General features: G+C 43.3%; 1 protein-coding gene across 1 annotated transcript in view; it reads right to left on the bottom strand.

Moving 5' to 3' along the window:
- The window catches only part of LOC138609469 (NACHT, LRR and PYD domains-containing protein 3-like), a 94,502-nt gene extending 86,313 nt beyond the window's left edge, over positions 1 to 8,189 (bottom strand). Inside the window, exons 1-7 of the mRNA XM_069682104.1 lie at positions 8,133 to 8,189; positions 4,299 to 4,392; positions 3,884 to 3,982; positions 2,984 to 3,112; positions 2,871 to 2,901; positions 807 to 917; positions 148 to 258 (exon numbers count right to left, since the gene is read on the bottom strand). Of these exons, the coding sequence (XP_069538205.1) occupies positions 148 to 258; positions 807 to 917; positions 2,871 to 2,901; positions 2,984 to 3,112; positions 3,884 to 3,982; positions 4,299 to 4,392; positions 8,133 to 8,189 (632 nt within the window). The remainder of the gene's footprint in view (positions 1 to 147; positions 259 to 806; positions 918 to 2,870; positions 2,902 to 2,983; positions 3,113 to 3,883; positions 3,983 to 4,298; positions 4,393 to 8,132) is intronic.
- Positions 8,190 to 23,151: the final 14,962 nt, after the last annotated feature.

Below are 23,151 nucleotides of genomic sequence, written 5' to 3'. Positions count from 1 at the left end.
CTCTGCAGGTGACTGTTGTACAGGTGAACACTGTGATGTCACCGCTGAAACAATATACTGATGTGTAACAGAACACACTATGAAGCTCTGGACCAGGACATGAGTCTTTTCTCAGCAGAGTCAGAACATTAATTTTTTGATTCTTACCTTCCATCAGCAGGATGTCCAACTTTAAAGTCAATAAAGCGACCCATAGACCGGTCACTCTTCATGGACACACAGCTGGGTCCAGGAGAGTCTGGTCTCTGCTGCTGCATCCTGATACAAACAAACAACATGATTAGTTACAGTGAGCTGTTGTTCACCTGTTCAGCAGCAGGTGTGACCAAGGTAGGCAGAGCAGTTGTTGAGGTCAACCTGGAGGCCAGAAACAAAGAGGGATACCGTTCTGCAGGCCAGCTATGAGGCTGAATAACTCAAAGTTCTGTACGACGATCACACTTTCACACTTAATGTGCAAAAGACAGTTTAAAAACAGGCTTGCTTTGCCTAACTGGTTACCATATATGTGACTTTAGGGAAAATTCAGAACTAAAAAAACTCTGGAGCAAGAATTCAGAGGAGTGTGAGCAGGGCGGTGGTGTAGCTCAGGTGCTGGAGTGTGTGCTCCATGTGCAGAGGCTACAGTCCTCACTGCAGCGGCCCAGGGTTCAACTCCAGCTCAGCCCTTTGCTGCATGTCATCCCCACTCTCTCTTCACAATATTTCCCGTCTCTCTAAAGCTGTTCTATAAATAATGGCAACATGGTCATAAAATAATCTAAAGAATAATATTTTATATTCATATTGATTTGATAAATTCTTACCTTCCATCAGCAGGATGTCCAACTTTAAAGTCAATAAAGCGATCTTTAGACCAGCCACTCTTCATGGACACACAGCTGGGTCCAGGAGAGTCTGGTCTCTGCTGCTGCATCCTGATACAAACAAACAACATGATTAGTTACAGTGAGCTGTTGTTCACCTGTTCAGCAGCTGGGGTCCGTTTCAGAAAGCGGGTTTAGTGAAAACCCCGGGTTTGTTAACCCTGAAATGAGGGAAACCTCGGGTTTGCCGTTTCAGAAAGAGAGGTAACTTTGACTCTGAGTTGGTTACTATGGTAACTGTGTCTGTGAACCTAGTCTGGTTGGGAGCAGGTTTTCTTCAGGAAACTCAGGCTGCTTCCCAAGTCTCTTATTTGATGTCTCCTCGCTCCTCGCTCGAACCGAAGTAGTTCCGGAGCCGCCATATTGAGGATCGTCTCAAAGCTCTTATCGCTGCTCGGAGGAGCGAGGAGAGAGGAGGGAGGAGGGAGTTTCGAGGAGCGATAAGCGAGGATACACGAGAGCAGCCTCCACGGAAGTCTTTTACTGGCCGATACGCCCCCTTATGAGAGATCAGTTAGTGATTGGACGCTGCAGCAGATCGGACTCATGTGAAACAAACTCTGTCTCCTCCCTCTAGAATATAAAACCCTCATTCGACTTCATTCATTCATTCATTCATTCATTCAGCCCATCTCACGCGTGTGTTTGAGCAGTTACAAATTAAAAAAAACAAAAACGTTGCATCTCTGTGCTGCTCTGACCCCTTTTTAAAAGTATTTTATAATTGTGATAAAATAATCAAATCTGTGTCAAAGTCATCATTTGTAGATTTTCCACCACCACTGCCGAGAGCGCTCAGATAAGACGCCGTAAGTTACTGGATTTGTTTTTGTTTTTTTAAACTAACACAATTCAGTTTAATCAACATGAATTATAATGTATGTGAAGTCAGCATCATGTTAGGGATAAAGCTAATGCACATTAAAACAGCCACTGAATGATATTTCATTAGTTTAATATTTAAAATATGACTGAAGTGAGGTTCAGCCATGAGCCTGTTCTGCCTGAGCCGCACCTTTGAATGATGTTCTGGTATTTTATCTGCTTCCATGTACGTTTTTCTCCCGCTGGATTGCTACTTAATTAATATAAATTTTAGCTTCCGGTCGTGATTAAGTATTAAATAAATAGACCAGTTCATAATTAAGCATTTACTCGAGCAGCAGTTTCTTCCCACGCCGCTTCTCTCTCTTTTGCAGCTGCAGCCGTGTTACTTTATTTTTCTAAAAACATGCTCGTCTTCGCTGAACGTCTGCATGAGGATTTCGAGCTCCACTGGTGTGACGTAGGAGGACCTCTTTTTGTGTACCGTTGTCATGGTGAATCGTGGTATCAGGGCTCCATTAATGCTGGCTTTTTATTTTTATACGCACTAAACTCTGGCTGAACCTACTCAGAGTTGATTGAACTAACTCTGATCAGCTGTTCTGAAACCAAAAAGCCAGCAAATTCTAACTCAGAGTAAGTCAAACCACAGTCCGGGGTTAGACTGAGGGTTTGTTGAACCTCCTTTCTGAAACAGACCCCTGGTGTGACCGTCAGAAAGCCGCAGCTGGATAAACACAAACTCCTCCTTTAACTCGGTGTGAATAACTCCAAGTTCTGCTGTTTGGACAAACGATCACACTTTCACACTAAAGTGTGATCGTTTAGGATAGGAAAGAATATCATTATTATATCTGCTGACCAATCGCGCTGCTACGGTCTGGATCATCTGCTATGACTACCAACACCACCAACTGGGAGGGTGCTAGGCCAAACGGCTAACCGCTTACCGGAGGACTGACACATCACAGCAGGCCCAGTCTCTGCTATATTACTGTGCTTTCCGCCGTGGGCTCCCGTTGTGGAGCCCTCGCAAGTAAGTTTCGTCCGGTGTCGCTGCCCAATTACCACCAAAGACAATAACATTGCATTTACTCCTATCACAACTCCTTTTACTGGCCATAGCTGTCTTTACTTCCCCAGCAAGTATCACCGGACACCATACATGTCTCCACTCACCTCTCCATCCGGGTGCGACAGCTGTCTCCGCCTGACACAGAAAATCACCGAGCTGGAAGGGAGAATTTCCACCCTGTACCAGATCAAAGAGGATGAACAGCTCCTGGACTCACTGGTCACTATCGGCCCCGCTGCCATCACCACAATCGTCGAAGAGCTGGACTCAACTGTCCCCTGTCCAGAGGCGGCAGACCGCTGGATCCAGCAGGGAGCTAGACCCAAGGCCCCGGTTAGCTCCATCCCTGATCAGAAAGAGCCATAAACCGCTGTTCGTAAGGGTATACATGGTGGGAAGTTCCTCTTTCCTCCCCCTCCTCTTCGGGCCCTTCAGCTGACCACAAACAATAAATTCTCCATCCTGGACGAGCAAGAATTTCCACCACTCACTCGCTGCCATATCTCCTCATCTTCTGATGGCCCCTTGTCGCCACCACCACTCTCCACAGCTGTGTCCAAACCGTCCGCATCTCCTGTTAACCGTCGCTCTCAACAGCATGTTCCCTCTTCAAGACCCGGCTGCATCCAGTTCACCCCCCGCCCTGTCACCAGCTCTCTGGTCCAGGTCTCCAAACCGGAGCTGTCTCCCCCCAAAAGACACGCCCCCTCCTCACGACCAAGCTGCAGGCAGTCCACAGCCCGTCCTGGAATCTCTCTTCGGTCCAGTCCTCCAAGCCCCCTCCTCCAGCTGCTTCACTGACTGTCGGTGATTCCAAAACTAGAACCAGTAAACAGCACTCTCCACGTCCATCCTCTCTGCCTCCGCTCATCCCTCCTACTACTTTAATAGTCGGTGATTCCATAATTAGAAACATCCGCTTTGTTAATGCAGTCACACACTGCTTTCTCGGAGCCACGACCCCTGACATCCTGAAGAAGCTCCCAGGACTCTTGGCCTCACTCCCATCGTCGATCACGAAAATAATGGTTCACGTCGGCACAAATGACACTGTCCGTCAGCAATCTGAGTTGACAAAAGCCGACTTCCTTCTCCTCTTTGAACTGCTAAACAGTACCGGAAAGTCTGCTCTCATCTCCGGTCCAGTACCAACGCTGGGCCGAGGATCTGCGAAATTTAGCCGAATCCTGAATCTTCATACCTGGCACCAATCCGTCTGTAATACCCACAACATCGGTTACATTCATAATTTTGATTTGTTCTGGGAGCGCTCTTCTCTGTACGCACATGACGGACTTCACCCTAGCAGGTTGGGCTGTCGCATGCTGGCGGCCAACTTACAGCATGCAGCGCTGTCCTTCCCACGTGATTGACGATTTACATCACACACACCTGAACCCCCGTCTTCTTCTCCGGTTCCATCTCAGAACAATCTATCCAGCGCCAGCCCCCCCTACTGTCCTCCCCCAGCAGTAACAACGGGTTATTCAAATACGACAATGGTCACTTCCGCTCGCAGACTGCAAGCTGACCTCTACCGCGCATCATTGCCATCATCCCATTCAGGCACAGACTCACTAGCTCCCCCTTGTGCTCAGATGCTTTCAATGCCCATAATCCCAATTGCTAGTCAGAGATCACAGCATAGGACAAGATTACACAGACGGAAAAATCCCAGAAATCCAAATAATATTACTGCTATACCTCGCCAAATTAACCAGTTATATCCACCACTGACATAGCCCTACTTAATGTAGGATCACTCCCCACAAAGTCCTTTGCAATAAATGATTTGATCTCAGATAAGCACTTAGATTTCCTATTTCTTGTAGAGACATGGCTCAGCTCTGATGGTGCTGCGGTCCTTGTTGAAACCTGTCCTCCCAACTACAGTTTCTTTTATTCTATTAGGCAGAATAAAAGAGGGGGTGGAATTGCCACCATTTTCTCAGACAAATTCAGTTGCACTAGGGTAAGCTTTGGTGATTTCTCTACATTTGAGTACATTGCATTTACTTTAAAGGCTGAGCCAGTGGTACTCATACTTACAGTGTATCGCCCTCCTAAGCTATGGACAGGTTTTCTCTCAGAGTTTTCAGAACTTACGTCACTCACTATCACTAACTACAATAGAATAATTGTAAATGGTGATTTCAATATCCACGTAAATGATTTATCTGATTTCAAAGCCACAAAATTCCTCAACATCTTGGACAGCTTAGAACTCAGTCAACATGTTACAGGCCCTACCCATAACCATGGTAACACTCTTGATCTCGTTATCTGCAGAGGAATCACTGTCACGGACCTAGTGGTGTCTGATATCAATGTGTCTGATCATTATTGTGTATCTTTTAATGTCTCATTGAACACCATAAGAAATCACTCTGAAACCATGATTTAAAGACATTAAGATACCACTGCAGATCTACGATTTACTGAGCTCACAAATTCTCTAGATCAAAATATTTTTAGTTATCCTCTAAATGAAATGGTAGATGCCTTCAACAGTGAACTGGCTAATATACTTGATAATGTAGCTCCTATGAAAACAAAACAAAGGTCTCAAATTAAAGCGCGGCCTTGGATGAACAAAAATACTCGTGCACTAAAGCAGTCTTGTCAGAAAGCTGAACGAATATGGAGAAAAACTAAACTTGAGGTAAACCGTAATATTCTGAAAGAGAAAGTTGCCATGTATAACAAAAGTGTTCGCTTTGAGAGACAGACCCATTTCTCTAAGATTATGGCTGAGAATAGTGGCAACTCTAGGGTCCTATTCTCAACCAGCGATAGGCTATTAAATCACATTCCCTTTCACTCCGAGCAGGTTTCTGCTCAGAGATGTGAGGAGTTTGCCACCTTTTTTAATGACAGAGTTGCCACGATCAGGTCAGACATTAATAGAACAGCTGATAAGCCTGCTGAAACACCCCACAGCCACTCTCCAGCATTTAAATGTTTTAACAGCATTTCGTATAACGACCTCCGTAACATTGTGGCTCAAACATCCTCCTCCACATGCGCTCTTGATCCAGTCCCCAGCAATTTCTTCAAACGTGTATATGATAGCTTGTCTCCCTCGATCCTAAAGATAATCAATACTGCCTTTAAAACTGCAGTAGTGAAGCCTCTTTTAAAGAAGCCAAATCTAGAGAAAAACATCCTCTGTAATTACAGACCTATATCCAACCTCCCCTTTATAAGCAAAGTTCTGGAAAAAGCAGTTTTTAATCAACTTAATACCTTTCTCAATGACAACAGTATTTTAGAGAAGTTTCGATCCGGTTTTAGATCCAACCACAGTACAGAAACGGCCTTAGTCAAAATAGTGAATGATCTTACACGTGCCACTGACTTGAATCAAGTGTCGATCCTCATCCTTTTAGAATTAAGCTCAGCATTTGACACCATTGACCATACTATTTTAATAGATCGTCTGGAAAGATGGGTTGGTCTTTCTGGCAGTGCTCTAGACTGGTTCCGTTCCTACATAACTGGCAGAAATTTCGATGTTTGTTTGGATGAACATGTGTCTGTTAAACATGACCTGCCGTTTGGTATTGCACAGGGAAGCTGTCTTGGTCCCCTGCTATTTTCCTTATACATGCTTCCGTTAGGCTACATCATCAACAAGTTCAATACAAATTTTCACAGTTATGCAGATGATACCCAATTATACATTTCTGTTGAGCCAAGCAACCCAAATGGCCTATCTTCTCTGACTGCCTGCTTAGCCTCAATAAAACAATGGATGAGTGACAATCTTCTAAAACTTAACGAAGATAAAACAGAGATACTGCTTCTAGGACCAAAATGCAAAAGTGAGACACTTTCTAATAGGCTTGGGAACTTTGCTCACCAGAACATACCCGAAGCCAAATGTCTCGGTGTCATTTTGGACTCTGATTTAAGCTTTGAAGCCCACATTAGCAAGGTGACCAAGACAGCTTTCTTTCACCTGAGAAATGTGGCCAAAGTAAGACCGTTTGTAACAAAGCAGGATGCAGAGAAACTGATTCATGCTTTCATTACCAGCAGGCTGGACTATTGCAATGCCCTCTTCACTGGCCTACCTAAAAAGCTGATAGGGAAACTTCAGCTAGTTCAGAACTCTGCCGCCAGACTTTTAACAAAGACGAGGAAAAGAGAACACATTACTCCTGTTTTAGCTAGCCTGCACTGGCTCCCCATTTCTTTTAGAATTGATTTTAAGGTCCTTTTACTAACATATAAAGCTCTAAATGGTACAGGACCATCTTATATTTCAGACTTTTTAACCCCTTATCAACCAGCGAGAGCCCTTAGGTCCTCTGATGCTGGTATTTTAACTGTTCCCAAAGTGACCCACAAAACGAGTGGGGAAGCTGCTTTTAGTTATTATGCTCCAAGACTGTGGAACACCCTGCCCAGTCACATTAGATATGCAAACTCTGTTGAAATCTTTAAAAATCAACTGAAGACCTACCTGTTTAGGCAGGCATTCAGTTAATGTAATGTTTTTATTTCTTCTTACTATCTGCTCTCATTTCTCTGCCTCTTACTGGATCTCCTTTAAGTAACTTTTATTTGTATTACATTTTCCACTGAGTTTCTGTTGCTTTCAATACCATACCGTAAAGCACTTTGGAGCTGTTTTCTTGTTTTTAATACGACATTTTGTGTATGAAAGGTGCTATACAAATAAAGTTATTATTATTATTATTATTATTAGATCTTTCTGAATGTGCAAAAGACAGTTTAAAAACAGGCTTGCTTTGCCTAACTGGTTACCATATATGTGACTTTAGGGAAAATTCAGAACTAAAAAAACTCTGGAGCAAGAATTCAGAGGAGTGTGAGCAGGGCGGTGGTGTAGCTCAGGTGCTGGAGTGTGTGCTCCATGTGCAGAGGCTACAGTCCTCACTGCAGCGGCCCAGGGTTCAACTCCAGCTCAGCCCTTTGCTGCATGTGATCCCCACTCTCTCTTCACAATATTTCCCGTCTCTCTAAAGCTGTTCTATAAATAATGGCAACATGGTCATAAAATAATCTAAAGAATAATATTTTATATTCATATTTATTTGATAAATTCTTACCTTCCATCAGCAGGATGTCCAACTTTAAAGTCAATAGGTCGACCCATAGACCGGTCACTCTTCATGGACACACAGCTGGGTCCAGGAGAGTCTGGTCTCTGCTGCTGCATCCTGATACAAACAAACAACATGATTAGTTACAGTGAGCTGTTGTTCACCTGTTCAGCAGCAGGTGTGACAGTGAGTGTGAGTGATGATGGTGCAGTGATGTGAGTGCTGAGCTGTGACATGGAGGAGAGTCATGGACAGTTAGAGATCCTCATCTCACCTCAGAGCTTCATGTTCCCCACACAGAGAGCTTTTAGAGGGAGGGGCTCCCTCCTCTGTGTCCTCACACTGATCCATAGCAGAGCGCCCCCTGCTGGCAGAGCTGCACTCTGAGCAGAAGCAGCACATTGATCAATAAAGAATGATTACAGCTTCATATGAAACTGTTCACAATGAGCTTCACAGTAAAACACGTGGTACACCTGAACGCATCACTGACAATGATGTCATCATATCACATGTTACAGCACACTCACACTGTGTACTTTTACTGCTCATACTTTAAGTCCATGTAGCTGATAATACTTTGAGCTTTTACTGCAGCACAGACTGTGAAGACTTCCTGAACATCACACTGATTCTGTCATGATTTGTATGTTTGACACGTTAATAATAATCGATGACGTTCCCCCAGTTTCACTCGTGTTTCAGCTCCTCTCATGTGTCAGAGCTGCAGGTCAACATCTCACTGTTTGATTTCTTCATCAGCTCAGACTGAGCTCAGAGACAGGCCCTCACTGCTGTCTCTAACTGTCCTGTTAGCATGGTTAGCATAGCCTGCATGGTAACTCAGAGTCATTGTGCTGTCTGCACTTCTACAGTAGTCAGAGCAGCTAACACACCTGGTGGCTAACTGTTAGCTTACAGCTCTTTTTACACTTAGATTAAACTGAGAGTCTTTAAAACAGTGAAAAGTGTCACTTACCAAAGCTTCAACACGGAGAACAGATCTGCGTCACAACGAGGAAGTGAAAGTAAGATGTTTAATCACATGATTTATGAGGAGAAATAAAAGTGTTTGTGTCAGCAGAAGCAGCAGAGATCGTCGTCATGTCGACACCTCAGCTGTCAATCAACAGAAGACATTCAGACATTAAACATGGAGACAAAAGCACTTTTATTGTGGAACATCCAGCTTTTTGAATCTCACTTCCTGTGTGAGGAAAACAGTCAGAGATGTGGAGAATAAAGTGTTCATGTGATGAGAATAAAGACTTTGACAGGTGAGAGCAGTCTGTCTTTATGTGTCAGAGTGCTGAGCAGCTCAGGTTTCACACACAAACCTGTCTGTCAGAGGAAATGAGAGCAGTCACATGACGCTACAGCAGCCAATAGACCAATGAACACAAAGACACGCCTCCATGCAGCTCAGTCTGTTCCTGAATATTGACCTCTGAACTGCACTGAAGTCCTGAAAGTGAGTAAATGTACTGAGTTACTTTCACCACTGGTACATTGAAGTGAAAGTGCTTCATTGTTTACATGAACAGTTCAGACCAAAGCAGGGATGGTGATGATGTAGACCCAACTCTTTGTTCTATGAACATCATTTTACTCACATGAATGAAAGCAGAGACGTCTTTACTCAGCTTCAGACTGCTTCTCTTTACTGTCTCAACTTGTTTGATGTCTTTTCTTTTTGCTATTTGTTCTCACTGTTTAACCTGAGCACTGAAAAAACACCTGTGTTCCCCTGTATACTGAGTGTTGTTTATGAGAGAGTGACGATGAATTCTGCCTCTTACCTGGTGTGAAGTGGATCAGGTGATCAGTCAGTACGGCTGCAACATAAATCTGCTCTTCATCGTCATCGGGATGTGAACATGCATCATAAACACAGCGCAAAAGACTTCCTGAATGCATAAAAATCTTTATATGTTCATCAGACATTCGTTCACACTGAGCATGTGCAGATTGGACCAATCAGATGAAGCCTCAGCTAGCCGTTAGCTTCCCTCAGATTGATTGTTGACTGAGAGGTGAGCTAGCACGAGGCTGAGGAAGGAGAGAAGAGCGAGGAAGATATGAAGGCTGAAAAAGAGCAGTGTACTAAAGAGTGCTCAGCTACCTGCGACCACCAGAGGGCGCTACAGCCATGGTGATGATCCTTCTTTAACACAGTGAGACATTGAAGAGCCTGTTATTCCTGCTGATTCACCAGCGGTGTTATTATATTGTTCCTCTGGATGTAAAGACATTATATCCTTCCTGCTGTGTTATCCTCGTCAGTAGTGTTATTTTATTGTATCATAATTATAACCAGTGTTTGCTAGAGGCCTTATGACTGTGGAGATTCAGCGTTTGAGCTCTTATTTTATTCTGCGATGACGTGAACACACACAGGTGTGAAACATGCAGAGCAGCAGGGAGACACAGCAGCTGTAAATGTAGCTGTAGAAATATAGCAGGCCTTATCATTAGCTTAAACACTTGTTGTTATTGTGAGGAACACACGTTGATGAAAGCATCAGGCAGGATTAATTAGGGCCTGAACACTGTAATGAACACATTATGAAGGTAGCATTAGCATCAGCATCAACGAGCTAGCTTCAGTAGCTGACTGCAGCTACACAATAAAAGGTTATTCTTTACCAAGGTACAATTAAAGATGGAGTTTGTACTTTGAAAGGACGACAGCAGGGCGACCTCCATGTTTACCACCTACAACTGATCCCACTAATAATCTCTAGAAACACACTTCTGCTTATTGTGTCACTTATATATTTCATACATGTGTCATTTACTGCTTCAGTTTAACACCTGGACGTACCTGCAGAATATATGACGTCGTAACTAGCTAGGAGCCAATCAGGGTCCACTATGTAACTTACAGTGTGATGCAGCAACAAACACGCCACAGTTAAACTTTAGAAATGAGAAATATTTACATATGAAGAGATTCTGGGTTTTTACATGAGGGAGAAGGAAATGTCATTTTAACAGTTTTAACTCGGTCATTTCACTTTTTAAAAAGAAAACATGTCAGACACAAATTATCAGTCAGAGCATTTTAAACGTCTTTAACTCGTCCTCAGCCTGCAGATGTTACCAAGTTATCATCTTTATGAATATTTACAGAATATCTCCACTAATCAAGTGTTAGGTCGGTCCGTATACACCCCTCTGACTCAGGGGACTCCAGCTAGCATAAAGTAGCTACAGTTAGCGCAGGTCTAACTCATGGAGAAGAGGAAACTGCGGGGTGTTTGAGAACTATGTTTTACACTCTGTGGCCGTTTGGACAAATCTCAGGTCACTTACCTGTGCAGTGAATCAAATGTCAAACTCCACATCAGAAGCTTTTCACTCCAAACTCCCTCTAAGTTTAAGAGTTTAAGGTTAGAAATATAAACTGCTGAATAAATCAAAAGATATGAACAAAGGATGACTCTAAAGATGACTCTAATCTAAATTTTAAATAGACATATTTAAAAACAGAACAAGTATTTTCTCTTTAATAAACACCATGTTTTTCTGCTAAAAAAGAAAAAGTAATTACAGTTATTACGCAGCAAATAACATCCACATGTTTGTGTTGTTCCCATGAAACATTTCACGTGTCAAACAGCGACCCCATGTGGCAGCGAGTGGTAATGACAGTTAAATAATCTGACATCAGTCAAAGGGCTGAGTGTGTGAACATGGACAGATTACAGTTACTGTATCGACAGATTTGATTAAACTTTATGTCCCCACAGTAAGTACAGCAGCTGCGTTTACAAAGTACTTACATTTCTCAGGAAGTATGAATACAATTGATACTGTGCAGTCCTTCTGAACCTGTGGGTGTGTTTTACACTTTGAAGAAAAATTCAACTTTATGGATAAAGAGGTTTGTAGTAGGCTTTATATAAAAACATTTTACTTAATAACTGCTTTATAAGGCGTTATAAAGATAAAGAACTTGATTAGACAGCAGTTACTCTGCTACACTAAAGTAACAACTGTTGACAGATGCATTAAAGGATAACTTCGGGATTTTTCAACCTAGACCCTATTTTCCCATGTGTTTGTGTGTACGTGACTAGTGGAGACAACAATTATTGAAATCGATCCAGTATTCAGGGAGGGAGCACCGGCCGGCAGCCGCCAAATGAGAAACAATGTAACTAAACGGGGCACCGCGCATACGCCAATATACGGCCACTAACAGCGCTTGTTTTTGCTCCTGACAGGCTCAGATCGTTATAATAAGTGTCTGACAACACTGTGGCAGCCATGCTACTTTACCTCATGCTCTCTGTCGTTGTCTGTAACCAAGTCTCGCTCACGGAGAAGTCTCGCGCGAGACCGTAGTTGTTGCAGGAAGAAGGAGAGAGGAGTGAGAGAAGACAAAGACGAAGAGGTAGAAGTGCCGTTTGTTGTGTTGGAGTACAGTGTTGTCAGACACTTACTATAACGATCTGAGCCTGTCAGGAGCAAAAATAAGCGCTGTTAGTGGCTGTATATTGGTGTATGCGCGGTGCCCTGTTTAGTTACATTGTAACTCATTTGGCGGCTGCCGGCCGGTGCTCCCTCCCTGAATACTGGATCGATTTCAATAATTCAGAATCAGAATCAGAATATCTTTATTGTCATTGTAACAGGTACAACAAAATTAAGTGCAATCCTTTGTAGTGCAAAAGAGCTTATAAATAATAAAAAAGAAGAAACACATGGAAAAAAAACAAACAGTATAAAACAACCCACTCACTCGTCCACAAAACGATATTTCACACAGTCCTAAAAGTGCATATCTCGTGTAAGACAGTGTAAGACAGCGGTGCATGTGTTATGTGAGTCGCTGCGTGGCAGAATTTAATGCAACGACGGCTGTAGGATAAAAACTATGTTTTAGTCTGTTAGTGCATGTTTTGATGACCCTGTATCGTCTGCCTGATGGGATCATTTCAAGCAGATTGCGTCCGGGGTGTGATGAGTCCTGTAGGATGGCTAGAGCTTTCCTGAGGCAGCAGGAGCTGTGTAGTTCTTCCAGTGGTGTCAGAGGGCAGCCGATGACTTTCTGGGCCACCTTAATGACCCCCTGCAGCGCTTTCTTCTGTGCCACTGTGCAGCTGGCAAACCAAACACAGAGGCAGTATGTATGCTCTCGATCAAGCAGCGATAGAAGGACACCAGCAGCTTTTGAGGGATGTTGTGCCTCTTGAGAACCCTCAGAAAATATAGTCGCTGCTGGGCCTTCTTCACCAGCTCTGCTGTGTTTGTGCCCCATGTCAGGTCCTCTGAGATATGGACTCCCAGGAAGCGGAAGTCTGAGACCCTCTCCACACATTCCCCACTGATGTGCAGAGGCTGGATGTCCGTTTTCTTCTTTCTGAAGTCCACAATTAGCTCCTTGGTTTTTGATGTGTTCAGGAGCAAGTTGTTGTCCCTGCCCCATGCCGTCAAACGCTCCACCTGGTCCCTATAGACAGACTCATCCCCTCCAGAGATGAGCCCCACCACGTTGGTACTGTTGTGGCAAAAAGTTCCACAAACTCTCTTATCTGCAACTTAATTTCAGTCTCCAATACATAATAAAACTTGGTTAAAAAAACTCTTAAAAATATAATCAAAGTCTTCAAGAACTCACTAGAGACTGGCAGAATCTGATGCAAAAAGAGTTTATCCCCGTATAAATACAACGAAATAAACCAGAGTCCATCCGGATGAGACTGCCCACGGGTCAGCCGCTCGGGTCTTACATACTCTAAACCCCCCCCTCGCTCTGGCTCTCTGCCCTCAGTTTGTTTCCTTTCAGTTTTGCCCGACCCATTTCCAACTTTTCTGCAGGACTCTTCCTCACTCCGGCCAATTAGGCACGTTCATGCACTGTACAACAGATAAGGGAGGGGCTCGGGGGGACACCTGTTTTTCTTGGCCAGCTGCCCACCCTGCACCTGGCTTTTATACTGAGCCCAGCGAGTTTCTCAGCTTAGGATTCTATATTTACAGTTTTTAACACTTTAGATTATGAAAACTTATTATAAAACATTAGAATATAAAACCTCAACTATAAAACATTTGACTGTAAAACTTTAACTTTAAGGCTTTAGACTATAGGAAAGTTAACTTTAAGGCATTATGACTATAAAAACTTTAACTTTAAGGATTTAAAACATTTAATTTATAAATCTTATGGGTATATAACTTCAACTCTAAAACATTTGATTATAAAGCATATGTATATATGCATATGCAGTATCATCTGCAAATTTGACAATGGTGTTGCTGTGCTGTGTGGGGGTGCAGTCGTGTGTATAGAGTGTAGAGCAGGGGGCTCAGCACACAGCCCTGTGGGGAGCCGGTGCTGAGGCTGAGAGCTGTGGAAAAGTGGGGTCCTACTCTGACCCTCTGTGTGCAGTCTGTCAGAAAGTCCTTTATCCAAAGGCAGGTGGAGTAAGTGAGTCCCAGATTTGACAGTTTGGAGACCAGTCTGTGGGGGAGGATAGTGTTAAAGGCAGAGCTAAAGTCTATAAAGAGAAGCCGCGCGTAGCTCCCCTGCTGCTCAAGGTGGGACAGAGCAGCGTGGAGGGCTGTGGCTACGGCATGCTGTTAGCCCTGTATGCAAGCTGGTGTGAGTCGGAGGTAGGAGGAATGAATGATGTGATGTGGCTCCTGACCAGTTTCTCAAAGCACTTCATTACCACAGGGGTGAGTGCTACGGACCGGTAGTCATTGAGGCTGGTGATGTTTGTTTTTTTGGGCAGGGGGACTATGGTGGAGGATTTCAGGCAGGGTGGGACAGTGGACTGAGACAGAGACTGGTTAAAGATTCTGGTGAAAACCCCAGCCAGCTGATCTGCACGTTCCTTCAGCACACGTCCAGGAATGCCGTTGGGTCCAGCAGCTTTCCTCGGGTTGACGGCCTTCAGCGTGCGCCTCACCTCCCCTCCTCCACTGTGAGGATGAAGCTACTTTGCGCCGCTGGGTGTGACACAGCTGCCTCTGTTGACTACTCCTCCCAGCGAGGTGTCGCCATCAACAGCTGCAAGGTTAGTCCTGAAGTTGGTGATGTGCTGGACTCCCTGTCACACCTGCCTGCTGTTGTTGCTGTCCAGGTGTTCTTCTATCCTCCTCGTGAAATCTGACTTGGCCTGCCGGATGCCTCTCTTCAGGTTAGCACGGGCTGTGCTTTAGAGAGCCCTATCGCCAGACCTGAAGGCAGGGTTCCTCTCCTTCAGCAGCCGCTGGACCTCCCTGGTCATCCAAGGCTTTTGATTGGGGTAGACCTGAATACGTTTGTCCACTGTGACAGTGTCTATGCAGTTCTTGATGTAACACAGGACGCTGTCAGTGAACACCCCCAGGTCCGGATGTTCAAAAATGTCCCAGCTGGTCCTGTTGAAGCAGTCCTGCAGCTGCAGAGAGGCTCCATCAGGCCAAACTTTCACAGTCTTGGTGGGGATAGCAGTTTTCCTGAGGGGGATGTATGCAGGGATTAAAAGCAGTGACATATGGTCAGACTGGCCCAGGTGTGGTAGTGGTCTTGCCCTGTAGCCCAGCTTGATGTTAGAGTAGACCTTGTCTAATGTGTTGGCTCCCCTGGTGGCACACTTTACATGCTGGTGGAATTTAGGGAGCACTGTTTTTAAATCCCCATGGTTAAAATCCCCCGCAACAATGTGCACTGCGTCCAGATACATGTTCTGCTGGCTGCTAATGCTGTCGTACAAATGTCCCAGAGCCGAGTTAGCATTAGCATCTGGTGGTAGGTAAACAGCAGTAATCATGACCGCAGTAAACTCTCTGGGGAGGTAGATGTGTCTGCATTTAACAATCACATACTCCAAGTCCGGGGAGCAATGACTGTCTACAGTCACTGTTAGTGCACCAGTTGTTGTTAACATACACACACAGCCCCCCTCCTCTGCTCTTACCGGAGTCACTGGTCCTGTAATGACGCTGTGCTTCGTGGCCTGCTAGCTGAATGGCAGAGTCCGGTATGCGTGGATGAAGCCAGGTTTCGGTGATCAGCAGGATGCAGCTGTCCTTTATGTTGTTGTTTGTTGCCACCTGCAAACTTAGTTCATCCATCTTATTAGCGAGGGATCTGGCGTTGGTGAGGAAAAAGCTGGGAAGCGGTGGTTTGTGTGGCTGCCTTCGTAGCCTCGCTAGCGCGCTGGCCCTGCAGCCCCGCTTTTGCTTACGCTACCTGCGTCGCCGCCGCCGCCGCCTCCTCCCTGTGGGGATGGTAATCCACTAGGAGCCAGGGCTCCTTGCTATGTCCACCGGGATGCCGTGTGAGCGGTGAAATTCAGCCGTAACACTCAGCTCGCTGCAAACTCCGATCTTCAGGAGATCATGCCGACTGTAGGTGTTAATCGTCCGACAAAACGTACATGAAACGAAAATCAACACGTACACAAACACAAACACACGTACAAAGCACCGAAAGGAAAAGCACCAATTGTTGTATCCTCTTATCACTTACACACAAACACATGGGAAAATAGGGTCTAGGTTGAAAAATCCAAAAGTTATCCTTTAATAATGTCTCTATTCAGCATGTTCACACAGCGGCCATTTTCCTCTTCTCCAGACGCATGGCCTGCATGCTCCTGCTGACAGAGTCCCAGTGGGAGGGGTCCCAGCCCAGGAACCAGCCGGTGAAGGTGGGGGGCTCATGGCCTTGTTTCACCACCACCAGAGGGGTCTGCTTGTCCCGCCCGCTCAGGTCAGACTCCACGTACTGTTTGGCTGCAAGCGAAACAAAGGAGTCACAGTTACAACACACTGGTAAGTCTGTGTGGTTTCAGATGTCTGTAGTGACCTCTTGTGGTGAAAAGAGGAAATACATGTGAAATTTAAGGCAGAGAACTTGTTTGCTGATGTTTTGTGATGTTCAAATAAAGGGAGAAAATAGACGAGAGAGGAGAAGATCAAACAATAGTTATTTAAGCTGTAAGAAGATAAAAGGACTGCAGACATCTGTACAGACCAGGACTCATACAAACCAATGTGACTGTCAGCTGATTGATTGATTGATTGATTGATTGATTGATTGATTGATTGATTGATTGATTGATTGATTTTATTTGACAATTGAAGGAGAAAATAAATTAAAGGAAATTGTCAGGTGTAACACAAACAGCAGAAAGCATGCTAGTGCAATGGTTGTCAGTGTTGCCCTGTTCCCCTCTAAACATACAGTCTGTGCCTCCAAACCCATTTATATAATATTAATCAGTCCCTCCAAGAAGTTGTGATGTCTCGTTCCTGCGAATTCACGCAAATTCAAACAACCTCCTGTTTCCCTGCGTGCGTGAAGTCATTTATGTCACCAAAGCACTTCTTTAATATTCAAATATTGATCCCCTGAGGTCTTCAGTGTTGTATAAATATAGGAGGGAAGCTTGTACTGTACTTTCATATCTCTGGAACGCTGCACGCTACAGCTGACTTTATGTTTAGCTGTGAAGCAGGAAAGCTGCAGCGTTCTAACGAGGCTCCGGTGTGATCATCTCTCCTACATGAGCGACCTCATCTTGCCTCTAACTACAGAGTCTTTAAAGAGACTCTATAAAGTGAATCCATAACAATGAATCTTATTTATCCATGTTTCTGTGCTCAAAACTGTTAGCCGTCCACTTAGCAACTTCTAAACTTGTGTTGAGTCAATTAACCAATCAGAGGCTGTGCTGCTAACTTTCCACCAACCAGAGGCTCTGTTACTGATGTTTGTGTCAGCGCTGAGTTCAAGTCGTGTTCTGTTATCATTTCTTTTATACTGCTGCAGCAGCCCAAATAACTGGTAGGTTCCCCTTTGCACATATGGACAGCATTGAATGTGCATTCACAGTGTGAAATGAGCATTTAATGGTTATTTACTGAAGCTTCATTCAGTTTTTACACATTTTATTTGACATCTTGGCACAGAAATCCACAGGAAGTGATGTCAGAGGACGAACAGCTCACTCAGCCAATAGATGGCTTTATTGAAGCATTCGTCCCAGTTGCTCACAGTGGATGTGTGATGTGTGACGCAGGAAAAAAAAGGCCTTGAAACACGGCAACTTGCATTGCAACTTTTTTCAAAAGCTACTGTGAAATCAGACGTGTTAGGTCGCAAAGAGGGCAAGATAAGAGACATTAAAACAGCAAGGATTTAGCTATAGATGAAGAGAGTTTTTCAGGCATTTCATTGACTTATATTAGTTGGCAAAATAATTCAAGAACATTGAAAAAGATCAGAAATGTTTGTATCCAAATGATCCTGTAGTATCTGACTTGAGATGTGAGTTGCTTACGCACGTGTCTTTGGAATGTGTTAAGTAGGCAGAAGTAAAACAATGGTATATGTCCTGTTTTTAAAGATGTATCAGCGCTTTTTAACCTGAAGGACAAGGTGTCCCCGCCTAGTCTAAACAATAGGATGAGAGAAACATGCTCTCACTTCCATCATATATAAGTGCATGTTGGACTGTGTTTCGGGGAGACACTATTTGGCTGAGGTGTTCTCCCAGGTATTCATGAAGCCTGACTGATGCTGATTCTTTGTAATAAACATATGCTTATACAAACAAGTCGGTGTCAAGCTCCTTTCTTCATCTGCGCATCATCGATGTTTGAGAAACAAGAAATTTGGCGTCACGAACAGGATCCAGATGTAGGCTTCTCCAGCTGCCGACGGCCTTGACTCACCTATTCCCACAATATATAAACCGGTTAGGTGAGTATTTTCTCACTTATATTGGGGCGTTGGTTTGATGAGGCTGTTGGCTTTTAGCTGGTTAGATGCACTGTAAAAAGAATCATTGATGCGGACATGCTGCGATGCGTTGATGTTTGAAGTGATATTCCGTCTAAATTGGGGTTTATTGCGTTGTTAAGGACGCAAAATAGGGAAGTGCAAAGAAATAAAAGTTGAAGTTACAGAAACAAAAGTTGAAGTTAAAGAAATAAAAGTTGAAGTTAAAAAAATAAAAGTTGAAGTTACAGAAGTTGAAGAATTGAAGAATTAGTGTCGAGATAAAGTGTAGAATAGCAGAACCAGTAACAGTAAGTGAGCTGAATAACCATGCAAGATTAATGAAGCCAGGGCCCACATCTTCTTAACGATAAGACGTGTAAATTAGGCACTGAGTGAAAGTTGGCTTGAAGAGAGAAAAAAAACAGGGAAAGAAGGGCCCTGGGTTAAGATAAGAGAATAAAGAGAAGAGAAAGAGATAAAATAAAGAGAAGAGAAAGAGATAAATAAAGAGAAGAGAAAGAGATAAATAAAGAGAAGAGAAAGGCCTAAAAAAGCGGGCCGAGCGTGCAGGCGGAGCAAGGGGTGATACGTCATTTAAAACACCAATAACCGTGCTTTTTCTGAGACGGAGAGTGTGAGCTCCCCCTCCCCTTCTCTCTTTGGGAGATAGCGAAAAGGAGGAACAGGAATAAGATTTAAGGCGTTATTAGATTTGAAAACCGACTAAAATATTTGCTTTTTGGATTCATAAATTGGCAATCCTTTGTATAATAAAATAAGTATGATAGATTTAGAAGACATGCAAGTGAAAAGTAAGGAATTTGGTTTTGAGAAAAGTAAGATAAATGTATGCCTGTTAGAAGTTGCTGTTTAAAGAGTAACTCTTGTGGGAGGACACCCGTTGTGATAAATTTGACCAACTTAAATGTTGGCAGAAAATGTGTGTAAACTACACTGAATCCATGATTGCATTGTTTTTAAGAATCTAGATGGATCATAAACACTAAACTCTTGTTTTGTTTTCTCTTGTTCTTCCTCTGTTTAATTATGACGAATGAGAGCTGAGGATGGAACGTGTCTGAATTTGGATCCTCCAAAGGGCAGACGAGAGCACAGCTGATCGAGCTTGTGGATGATAGCGCGCGCGGATCCTGCATCCAGCTTGATCAAGGCTAGTGCGATTTTATCCACAAGCTCTTTTAACAAGAGTCTGCAGTTATCTATATGCGTATATACTCATTTATAGTCAATATAGTTGATACATATTTAGCGTGTGTTTGCATATAGGCCCATTGTGTTTTCTTTTTACTTTGATGTTAATGCAGAAAAGATCATTTCTCAGCCTGAGGTCACACATGGGAATATTACACATTGCAATCATCTAGAGGGGAAACTTGGCAACGAACTGATCGACTACAACATTAATTAATTAAAGGAAGTTTCATTGATTTAATTGATTATTTGTGGAAAGGCAGATTTGGTCTAAATACTGTTGAGAGTTGCGGATGTTGGTTTCATTGTCTGAGCATGATTTAGTTTGACCTGAGCTACTTCGAGTTTGAACATTGAAATGATTTGATCATTTTGAGATGAATGAGTGCGATTAGAGCATTGGGTGATAAACAAGTGATCAATAAGTCTTTGGTCTTCTTTGAGGTTTACAAATTTATCTTGATTTAATTTGCATTTGAAGCATGTTCTAATATCTAAATAGGGAAGGGGAAGGGGGGTTTTAAGAAAAAATAGTTCCTATTTTTTCTTCTCCTTCTAAAAGCAGGACGCCCTCAGAAGCGTCACAAAAACTGAGGCTTTCCCGTCGGCGACGACACGTTCATTAATCTGTCGCCGTAGTGCTCACGGATCACTTCTGGGACTATGCTAGCGGGCCCTTAGCCCTCAGGGAAAAATACGGCTAGTTTCTCTGTCCCTTGGTCCGGTCCCTACCGTGAAACCCCTACACGTCCTTCTCCCACCCTCAGGCCTCGTCCCTGACTTAAGGCTAAAATACAAAAGGGAGAGACGCGGGAAGGGGAGGGGGCTGAAGGAAAAAAAGCCCCCTTATCTGACTTTATTCACTGGCCTAAACACCCATAAGATTTTATCTTCCTCCGTATGAGAGCCCTGTTAGTGGGACCCCTGTATGATTTAAATCCTAACAGCTATGAAGGCCTCAAACAACATAGATGCCTAACATAGCTCAAGAAGGGGCCCTCTAAAGGTGCTTCTGCCCTGTTTGTGTGTGTGTCTATAAATCAGTAATGTCGCCGTAGTGTGAATCTCGTGAGCTTGCCTCGGGGGCGTAACGGAGTCCTTTGAAGAAAACCTTTCTCACTTTTGATTTAATACCACTCACTCCGGAACAAAACTCCCTCCAAAGGATTTATTAAAGTTTTACATGCCTTTATTTGTTCACTCAGTTATAAATGACACAAATAATAAAAAAGAAAAAGAAAAGAAAAAGTTAAACTGGTCTGGTTCTGTTTTCAGATGCCTTTAAATAAGGCTGATCATTTAGGAGTTGGACAATTTGGATGCAATTTAAGAAACATTAAATTACATTCTCTCTATCTATCAGCTAAATTTGGGAGTCTCTGGTGGGCATTGATTATTCACAAAACCTCGAGTCCTGTTTAGGTTTGTCTACCAAGAGATACCATGCAAACCCTCAATAGGCGTATTGTCGCCAGGAGCTTACGAGCATCCCCGTTATGGCAGGCCCAACAGTTGTCAAAGTCTTGCTTCAAATCTAAATTACGCCAGAAGTTCAAGTCACAAACGGACAAGAGTCAGATTTAAAGTTTTTCAGGCTATCTGCTTCACCTCTTCCTGCGAATGGAGAATCTCTGAGAGACGGGTAGGCATGTCCTGAGGAGAGCGGAGCGGGGAGTGAGCCCCGATCTCCGGACATTTGCCTTTATATAGGCCTCTGCGCAAAAGCTGGAATTTCCCAGCTCCTGCACCTGCAAGTTCACGAGGCCCGTTCACGTGAGGTGAGGTGCACGCGGCCCGTCCACGTGAGGTGAGGGACATTTTTCCAGCCTACCTATAACCATTGGTCAACCAGAGCCCTACCCCACGTGGGCCAGCTGCGGCCAGGGAGCCAATCATAAATCTGTTCACAGACAAGACCAGCTTCAACAACTCTCCGACCCACAAATAAGGACTCAAAGAGAAGTTCTCTGACAACTCAATAAATGTAAGCATACATGATAAATGTTTAACAATAAATAGTCAAAAGTCCAACAAATGGATATATGACATGGTTACATGAGTACATTAAAGTACATTGACAGAAAAATCAACCATGCAGATTGATGAAGAGACTAAAGTAACTACTAGAAGGAGAATAGTAGCACAAATCATTGATCAAAAGTCAAGGTTAAAATAATTCCTTGCAATTCACAATTCACCAATAATTTGTGTTAATAAAAAGTCAACATAATTGAGTAATACTCCAAAATAATATGTAATCAAACATCCTTCTATTTTCTCTAGTTAAGAAATTAGATAATAATCCATTAATTAATAAACTCATATTATAAGTTGTGAGCTATAAGCTACACAGTGAGTTTACAATGTTCAAACTTAAACGCACACATATAATAAATCTAAAGAAAAAGACCAAGAGAGCAAAGGCTACAGTACATAAAGCTTGCTGGCTATAATGTTAAAGGCTGACATACAGTCAGTGTAACTGAGGGAAAACAGGATATAAATCAAGAATAGGATCTTTAAAGACTCAACTGCAGTAATTCTCAAGACACTCGACTAAGAGCATCAGAGGCCAACATGGCAGTAAAACTTAAAGCATACATGTTAGACTCTGACACCTCAAGAGGAGTACAAGAGGAGCAGATCTAAGATCATACAGAGAACATAAAAGTGATATATTCTCAAGACTCAAACGTGCACAAGTTATTCAGAACAAGTGTTCTGGCTACTCTTTCATGCCAGTGTAAGCTTATGGAGATTTCCTCCTTATCATTTGTTTTTATTATTTTTAACTTGTTATTTATATAGTCCCATAAGGGACATGGGCGAAATGCAGGAGTCCAAAGACATGTAACCCATTACTTCCTACATAAACGCTCATTTAAAAGATATTTAATTATAGTAGTCAAATATTAACAACAATTGCATTTAATTTTACCTGTCCTGTCTAACACATTTCTTGATTGATTGTGAAAATTCGGTGCTTCATAAATAGCCTTTTAACTGATTTGTTTTGATTTACAATAAGAGGATATAAGGGAGTCGCTACAATGTCAAAGATGGACATTAAAGCTTCTAAAGCAATTACCCCCGTTGATGTGGTGCAGAAGAATAATCCCCTTGTTAAAGGTATCGCAGAGATGTCGGAAAAATGGAAGAAGCGTTGGCCTGACGTCGATCAACCTTGGCCAGTGGAAGGGACTCTTAACCCAGATGTAATTAAAACAATGCAGGTGCTTGTGTCCACATATAACGCAGGACAAAAGAAAGGTAAAAAGGGACAGAGACGTAAGGAAAAGAGACGGATAGAGCTTGGCATTCTGAAGTTGTTTGAAAATGAGGGACAGAAAATGTTAGAAGCTGCAAAAGAAAGGA

This window comes from Semicossyphus pulcher, unplaced genomic scaffold (assembly GCF_022749685.1).
Source record: "Semicossyphus pulcher isolate SPU_LCO1_2020_fin unplaced genomic scaffold, fSemPul1.0.p SCAF_5, whole genome shotgun sequence".
Classification (NCBI taxonomy): Eukaryota; Metazoa; Chordata; class Actinopteri; order Labriformes; family Labridae; genus Semicossyphus; species Semicossyphus pulcher.
This window is presented reverse-complemented; position numbering and strand designations above follow the sequence as displayed.